At 44.1% G+C, this 8,712-nt stretch overlaps 1 protein-coding gene across 2 annotated transcripts in view; it reads right to left on the bottom strand.

The window, feature by feature from the left end:
• Nucleotides 1–217: 217 nt before the first annotated feature.
• Nucleotides 218–8,712, bottom strand: part of ZDHHC9 (zDHHC palmitoyltransferase 9) — a 32,311-nt gene continuing 23,816 nt past the window's right edge. For both annotated transcript variants that reach the window (XM_087829285.1, XM_087829286.1), the window contains exons 7-10: nucleotides 8,553–8,657; nucleotides 7,455–7,558; nucleotides 6,959–7,055; nucleotides 218–3,681 (exon numbers count right to left, since the gene is read on the bottom strand). In XM_087829285.1, the coding sequence (XP_087685411.1) occupies nucleotides 3,565–3,681; nucleotides 6,959–7,055; nucleotides 7,455–7,558; nucleotides 8,553–8,657 (423 nt within the window). In that variant the 3' untranslated portion in view covers nucleotides 218–3,564. The remainder of the gene's footprint in view (nucleotides 3,682–6,958; nucleotides 7,056–7,454; nucleotides 7,559–8,552; nucleotides 8,658–8,712) is intronic.

The following is an 8,712-nucleotide window of genomic DNA, read 5'->3' as shown; positions in this document are numbered from 1 at the left end:
CCACTTGAGCCAATCCAAGCTGTCCCTGAGGGGTACCAGACACAGGACAGGACCCTCTCTCGGCCCCACTCAGCTGAGGGCCCTCTCAAAGGAAGGGGGTCAAAAGGTGGGGGAGGGGGCCGGCCACTCATGCTAGGCACAAGAAATGAGGCAGAAGCACAAAGAAGCACACATCCCTATATTTCTAAAACCATTCAAGTCTCCTTCATTAATCTGCTTCCCCCAAAAAGAAAGATTTCTTTATTAAGAAATACCAGAGAGTGAAAAATCCACCACACATACATATTTGTAGGCTCACACAAAAGTGCAGAGATTTACATATTAAATTGCATTTAAGTTAGAAAATAGATTTAAAAACAAAATACTTTTTCTTTCCCCAAAAAGGTAAAGCAATTTGGTCAGTAGGAAAAGGGGCCTGAGGGGTAAAGCAGGTAGGTTAGGGCAGAAAGAATGGAATTTAGCTGCTATAGAATTAGAACCCACCACTTGCCCCTGGGGGAAAAAAGCAAAGGGAGGGAGAATGCTTTCTTCCAGGTAAAGGAGGGCCCCAGAGCCAAATGGACATGAAGAAGTGGCCCCAAATAGCCAAATCCCACCAACCCCCAGAGTTTTGGACCTGTACCAACCATCCTTACCTGAGAAGTGGGGTGCATAGGAAACTTAAGGAATGAGAAGGGAAGAGGCAGAGAGAACGTAAGCCATTAAAAGGACCAATTCTGCCCTAGCCAGTTTGCTCAGTGGTTAGAGCGCCGGCCCAGGACTGAAGGGTCCCAGTTGGATTCCAGCCAAGGGCACGTACCTCGGTTGCAGGCTCGATCCCCGGCCACAGTCAGGGCACATCCAGGAGGCAACCAGTCGATGTGTCTCTCTCACATCAATGCCCCTCTCTCTCTCTCTTCCGTTGTCTCTGAAAAGCAATGGAAAAACTATCCTTGGGTGAGAATTTTAAAAAATAAGAAAGGACCAATTCTTCAATCTCCCCTCTGATCAGAACTCAGATGGACAGTACCAGGTGGTGCATGGTATGAATGGAATAGATCTTCAGGCCAAGGTCTTAAATACAGAAAATCTATACAGGTAAAGAAAGAGGGCAGGGAATATGAAAAAGCAGAAACCTAAAAAATATTATTTCATACAAGAGATAAGATATTTCCATGTGGACCCTTCACTTTAGAAAGAGAAAGCTCCTCTGACTGATGTATGGGTCAGCAGAAGAGCAGCTGAGGTAAGTTAAGGGAGGAAAGAAATCCATCCTAATCCTGGAGAGAAGACAGGATGGGCTGAAAACTGACTAAAGAGATTCACCTGAGCGGCAGGTTAACTGGAAAAATCTAATAGCTTCCAAACTCTCCAGGCTTGGCGTTATTTTGAATTAGCTAAAATGTAACTAAAAGGACTGAGAGCCAGAAAGACAATGGTAAAGTCGAGACAGAGAAGAGGGGAATCCGAGTCAAAGTCAGTCTCTCCCTCCCCCGCCCTCCCTCTCTCCTTCTCAATTGCTAAATTCAAATCCTGCTATAAGGAAAATAGAAAGACATAGAGAAAAATCTGGAAGCAGCTAAATTTCATTCATTCTGATTGACTGGAAAGAGTGAGACAGGAATTGGTGAGGAATCCTGATTAGAGACCATTTAAAATGAATTATATACCATCACTTGTAAAAGACCACTAACAAAGCACTTCCCAGGAGAGGCGCCGACCAGCCTGCTTTAATAACCAAGACTCGTTTACAATTAACAGCATCCATCTGCATAAACACAACATCTCAATGAAGAACTTGTTCTCTTAAATTAATATACCCCCGACCCTCCCCATCTTGCTAACATTGTATGTTGCTTCGAAAGCCCTTTCTTTATAGTCCAGAATAAGGTAAGCTTCGGCCCAGAATGTAGTAGAGATCAGTGGAGAGTTTGGGAGCCATCTCTCCCACCCAAGGGTCCCCTGGAAAATGGAAGTATGGGTAGTAACTAGCAGCCCCTTCGACCCCACCCCAACCCCACCCTACCACGCAAAGACACTCACACCCCATGGTGATTCTTGAAATGGAAGGGGAAGGAGGAGGCAGGCAGTTTGCATTAGACACAGTTTAATCACCTTCCAATAGGTTAAAAGTTCGCATTTACACATCTCCCTCCCCATGAGTCATCCAGACAGGACCCTGGCTTAGAAAGAGAAAAACACAGGTGCTCTAGGAAATATAGCCACGTATAATACATAAATCTTCTTCCCTGAAATAGAGCAGGTCCTGAGCAGAGCTGACTGGGGGGTCGCAGCCCACCCCAGGGTGGAGTGGCTCTGGGACTCTGCCGGTGGAAGTGCTGGAAGAGTGAGGCTTGGCGGAAGCCCTGGTGTGGTTATTAAGCCCAAGGTGGGCCAAGGCCTTGGAGTGGGTCACCCAGGAGGGCAGCAGTGCTGGGCTTTCCCTCCTCACTCAGCCGAGCCCTAATGGAAGTACTAGTTGTCTTTTTTTGTCGTTTTTTTCTTTTTTGAGGGGACATAGGGGGAGAGGAGAGGAAAGGAGGAGAGGAGAGGAGATCCTCTCTGTGCCTTGGTTTCCCCGTTTGTGCATTCAGGGCCTCTGCAGGCCTCACACAGGGAGTCTGGGGGGTAGTGTTTAAGTGAGCACTTGGCCTCCCTCTGAGGAGAGGATCCGCCAGAGTGCAGACTTTTATTATTACTGCCATTCGTGCCCCTAACAGGAGCAAGAGTCAGAAGGAAAACAAATAAAAACAGGCCGATGAAAAAGGAAAGGGGGAGACATGAGACAGAGTGCAAGGGGCGATGCCACTGGCATCTCATCAATTCGTATTGACAATGGCACTGGTATTAAAAAAAAGTTTCCGGGGAATCTACAAGAAATGTAAATTGTTACCTCTACTGCAATTACTTCCATATCTCTAATTGGAAAAGAGTGGGGCCTGGGAGTTAGAAAGTGGATGGGAGATAAAGGAGTAACTACAAGAATAAATACAAGTGGACGCTACGTGCCCCACTCCTGAAAGGACGTGTGGGCAGTGTTGGCACTTTGTAGCCAGGAGAATCCTTCAGCCCCACTCTCCAGCCTCTTCGGTTCTGAAGGCCCTGAGAATCCAGTTAGGATTCCGTGGCCACAGTCCTCCGTGACCGCCTCTGGGCTCATCTAAGTGGCAGCTGGAGAGGAACTGAGCCAGTCTTCAGAACCTTTCACCCCACAAATGGCCCAACCACCCCAAGCAGGGAGAGCTAAGATCTGGAGGGAAGGAGGGGGAGTCCAAGGAGACTCCGTGGCTGAGGCCGTGGAAAATCAGTGCCAGGGCCCAAGAGACCCATTTGTCCAGTTACCAGAGGTCACTGACATCTTCTGTGACTGCCTTGAGCCCAGAAAAAAAACAACAAAAAAACAACAACAACAACACACACACACAAAAAAAAAAACACTTGCAGCAAGAAAATGCCAGTGTGCAATCGGGTGAATAAAGACCAAAGGAGACCAGCTTGCTTGTTCTCTGTCTCGGGTTTATCTTCGCCCCTTAAATCTCTCACAGCCCTGGTGAAACGCAAACAAAAGTCTCTTCTGTAGATGGGCTACTTCTCAGCTTCAGCCACCTCCCGTGGCGGCTCCGGGGGTTCGGGCGGTGGCATCTCTTCAGGAGTGCTGGTGTCCTCCGGCATCTCGCTTGAGCTCAGATGTTCTGTTAGGGCCTGAGAAGGGAAAGATGTCAAATTCAATACAAAGCCCGTCCCCAAAATCCAAACGGAGATCATCGGGGATGAGACATCGAGCTCTTCCTCCGAACCCGCCGACCACACCGATGCTGCAGGTGCGCAGCCGCCGACACCCGACGCAGAAGGATCGTGTCTTCTTTGCCATCACTATTCAGGATCCTAACGATAGGGCCCCAAATAAGTACGCGGGCCCCTCTCCTCGCAACGGAATGTCCTAACGTACTTGTCTAACAAGGCCTGACCAGCGGCTCTCAATCTTGTTTCTGCCCTAACACTCGGCTCTCCAGAACACGGACTCTGAACCAAAGGCGACGGGGTGGCCACATCTGCAGATGATGCATGTGGTTTGAAAATGCCCGCAGAGTGATTCTAAAATATCAGTCTTCCCCACGTTCAACTGAGAATTACTGACCTAAATTGCTATGATTTAAGACCAGGCTTATCAGAAACATGATATTCAAAATGATGATGCCAGCCCGGCCGGGCGTGGCTCAGCGGTTGAGCATCGACCTAGGATCCAGGCAATCGGGGTTCAATTCCCTGTCAGGGCACAGGCCCGGGTTGCAGGCTCCATCCTGTGGGGGGGGGGGGGTGCAGGAGGCAGCCGATCAATGGCTCTCTCATCATTGATGTCTCTCTTTCTTTCTCCCTCTCCCTTCCTCTCTCTGAAATCAATAAAGATATATTTTTAAAAATGATGATGATAATACATTTTTGGGGATACCCTGTATATAAAAATGGGTTTGCTGTAATTCAGAAAATAAACTTCAAAATTTAGGAAAGACAAAGTAGAGAACAATGATCTACCGTACAAAAAGCATTCACTTAAAAGTAAGATTCTCTTTTAAAAGAAAGTTCAAATCTATTAAAAATCTATTATATAGAACTAATAAATTAGTTCAGCCAAGTTTCAGGACATAAGATTGATATACAAAAATCAATTGTATTTCTATATATTCCCAAATAGTAATCCGAAAATAATTTCACATATAATAACATTAAAGTAAAATACTTATAAATAAATGTAATAAAACTATAGAACTTAAACTCTGAAAACTAAAAACATTTTCGAAAGAAATTAAAGACCTTAATAAATGAAAAGACAGTCCATATTAATGGTTTAGAAGACTTAATCTTTTTAGGACAGCAATACTTCCCAAATTGAGCTATAGATTCGATGCAATCCCCATCAAAATCCCAGCTGGCTTCTTTGCAGAAATTGACAAGCTGATCATAAGTTTCATATGGAAATTCAAGGAACCCAGAATAGCCAAAACAATTGAATAAATAAAGAATAAGGCTGGAAGACTCATACTTCTTAATTTCAAAACTTACTACAACATTATAGTAACCAAGACAGTGGAGTAAGACTGAGAGTCCAGAAACAAACTCTCACATTTACGGTCAATTGATTTTTGACAAGGGTGCCATGACAATTCAACAGAGAAAGAATAGTCTTTTCAACAAATGGTATTGAGACAACTGCATAGCCACATGCAAAAGAAAGAATTTAGACCCTCTTTCTCACACCATATATAAAAATTAACTCAAAATGGATCGAAGACCTAAATGTAAGAGCTAAAACTATAAAACTTTTAGAAGAAAACAGAAGCATAAATCTTCAAGACCCTGGATGAGGCAATGGTCTCTGAGATCTGACCACAAAAGCACAGCAACAACAACGACAAAATGGGGCATCAAAATTTTAACCTTCTAAAGATGCTATCAAAAAAGTGAAAACACAACCCATAGAATGGGAGAAAAAAATTTCAAATCATATATATGATGAGACTTGTGTATAAAATATATAAAGAATTCTTACCACTCAACAATAAAAAAACAAAACCCCCAAACAACCCAAATGGACAAAGGGTCCGAATAGACACTTCTCCAAAGAAGATATACAAATGACCAATATGCTCATGAAAATCTGTTCAACATCATTAGTCACCAGGGAAATGCAAATTAAAACCACAATGAATACTACTTCACACCCACTAGGATGGCTAGAATCAATGTCAGAAAATAAGTGATGTCAAGGATATGGAGAAATTAGAACCCTAATACACTACTGGTGGAAGATGCAAAACGGTGCAGTCTCTTTGGAAAATAGTCCAGCAGTGCCTCAAAAAATTAAACAGAGTTACCATATGACCCAGCAATTTCATCCCCCAGGTATATAGCTAAAATAAATAAAAACATATAGGTCCCTGCAAAAACTTGCACATGAATGGCCATAGCAGCATTATTCATAATAACCAAAAGGTGGACAGGACTCAAATGTCCACTGATTGATGAATGGATAAGTACAATGTGGTCTGTTCATATAACGAAATATTATTCAGCCATATAAAAGAATGAAGTATGCTACATGCTACAACATGGATAAAACTTGAAAATATTATGCTGAGAGAAGCCAGTCACAAAGGACCACATATTATATGATTCTATTGTTATGAAATTTTAGAAGAGGCAAATCTATAGCAAAAATAAAAATGTAGATTAGCAGTTGTCCGGAGATGGGGCTGGGGGAACTGGGGGGAAAGGGAGAAGAACTGCTAATGGGTACATGGGTTTTTGAGGGGGGTAATGAAATGTTTTTAAATTAATTACTGACATGACTATATAACTGTAAATATACTACAGACCAGTGAATCATACATTTTAAATAGGGAATTAATGGTTTGTGAATTATATTTCAATAAAGCTATTATAAAAAAAGAAAGTTCAACTAATAAATTTTTAGGAACATGCTTTATAAAGTAGATCTTGAGCAGGACAGCTGGGAGGGTTCCCACAACACCTGCATTTCCAGTGAGGAAGCTCATTCTTACCAAGGTAACCATGCCACTAACTCCAAACCACCCCCCAACGCTTATCTTTGCTCCTATGGCATTTCATGCTTCCCTCACCAAGGCACTTTTCATGAAGTGGAGCACCAGCCTGATTTTCTGCTCTCCCGTCCCCACTAGACAATGAACTTCTTGAGAGCAGGGACATGGCTTGCCTTGTTCACCGGCATAACCAGCATCTAGCACAGTGGCTGGCACAGAATATCGAAGGAATGAGTAGATCCTAATCTATACACCAAGGCCACAAAGATCTAAGGCAATGTCAAGGCAGAAGCAGAGACAGGGAAGCTGGAGCGATTGGACACGAAATTGCCGAATTGGACCTCTAAGGTGTAAATTGAGCCTACACCCTCCCTCCATCATCAGCTTAGCCTTAAAGTCTTAAAGTCAGGAACACTTACTGGGCTCTGTGGCAAGAGGCTGCTACTGGTCTCTTGAGTACTAGGAGGTCGACTTCCACTTTCCTCCAGGGGCAAAATACCCCTTCGATCCAGCACGCTGAAGGAGACAGGACAGTTAATAGAGCACTTCACATTCGCCCCTCCAGCCACCTACCCACTGAACCTTGCTGTGTGTACTGGAAAACATAAACCTGCCCTTTGGCAGTCTAGCCCGATCCTAGCACATGCCTCGGGTCTCCCACTCACTTTTTCTTCCACAACCCAGGGAACACCTTAACCAGGGCAAAAACAGATGAAATAAGAACGAAGGGTCATCTCTTCAAAACAACCATCCCATGGTCTATGGTCCATGTAGATATGGCCCCAAGGGACAATCCCTGGGCAGACCTATTTGACACCAAGAGGCCACATTCAGAGGAAGGCATGAGACCAGGTAACAGGATTGGGTTGAGTTGCTTGTCCCAAGAGTCCCAGGACCTTCTGGCCCCCTGAGTACCTGGGGGGCAAAGGGCCACACAGCACTTCACAGCAGTTCTTCACAATGTTGCCATGGCTGTAGGGATTCTGGACACGATTCTTCCCTGTCCATGAGCCTTTGATCTGCAAGGTAAAAGCCAAGGCTCGTATTAAAACTTATGTTGAAGAAATGCATGCAGCACTGGAAGATGGAAAAGTTCTGGAGATAGATGGTGGCAATGGCCGCATAACAACATGAATGCACTTAATGCCACTAAACTGTATACTTAAAATGGCTAAGATGGTACATTTTATATACTGAATATCTTACCAAAATAGGAAAAAAGGAAATACAATGCATAGCCATGGGAAAATGTCTACAATAAAGTGAAAAAAGCAGATAACTAAACAATATGTATTTATGCTCATTTAAAAATTCAAGACATATAGTCACATAAATAAACATAGGAACAAGTCTAGACAAGTCTAAAAGACATGCCATCGTCACGGCTCATACCATTAACAATGGTGATGTATAGGAGGTAAAGTTATAGGGACTTATTTGCTATTGTTGCTTATCTGTATTGTCATGGATTAACTGGTGACTTTTGAAAAGCAAGGATTTATTCAGTGCACCTGTCCTTGTCCATTCCTAATCCAGAGGCACCAACTAGCCTTTAAAGATCTATGACTAGCCCGGCCGGTGTGGCTCAGCGGTTGAGCATCGACCTAGGATCCAGGAGATCACAGTTTGATTCCCGGTCAGTGCACATGCCCGGGTTGCGGGTTCGATCCCCAGTCGGGGCCGTGCAGGAGGCAACCGATCAGTGACTCTCATCGTCGATGCTTCTATCTCTCTCCCTCCCTCTCCCTTCCTTTCTCTGAAATCAATAAAGATATATATATTTTCTAAATTTAAAAAAATAAAGATCTATGACTAGCTGAAGACCTTGTACCTCCCCAACATTCAACCTCTCCTTCCTAATTCCCTACGGGCGTTCAGCTCCAAACAGAGCAGCCTGCTTTCTCTTCCATACTTGACATTTAACAGTCCCCACACCAGGTGCCCTGGAGGCTCAGTTCTCTAGCAAGTAACGAGAGAAGAATATGTGACAAGGAGATGGGAAAGTTGACTCACGTCTTCATTGGTTGTCTGGTTGAGAGCCACAAGGAAAGTGTGAAATCCAGTCAGTCCCACGACGGACCAGAGTGTGAAGAAGCAAATGAGCACTTCCAGAACAGTGAGGGGATGTTAAGGAATGCTGAGGCAGCCACACCAGACCACGCTTCAGCCCTGC

This window comes from Miniopterus natalensis, chromosome X (assembly GCF_054644295.1).
Source record: "Miniopterus natalensis isolate mMinNat1 chromosome X, mMinNat1.hap1, whole genome shotgun sequence".
Taxonomy (NCBI): domain Eukaryota; kingdom Metazoa; phylum Chordata; class Mammalia; order Chiroptera; family Miniopteridae; genus Miniopterus; species Miniopterus natalensis.
Note: the sequence above shows the minus strand (reverse complement) of the source record. Positions and strands in the feature narration are given on the sequence as shown.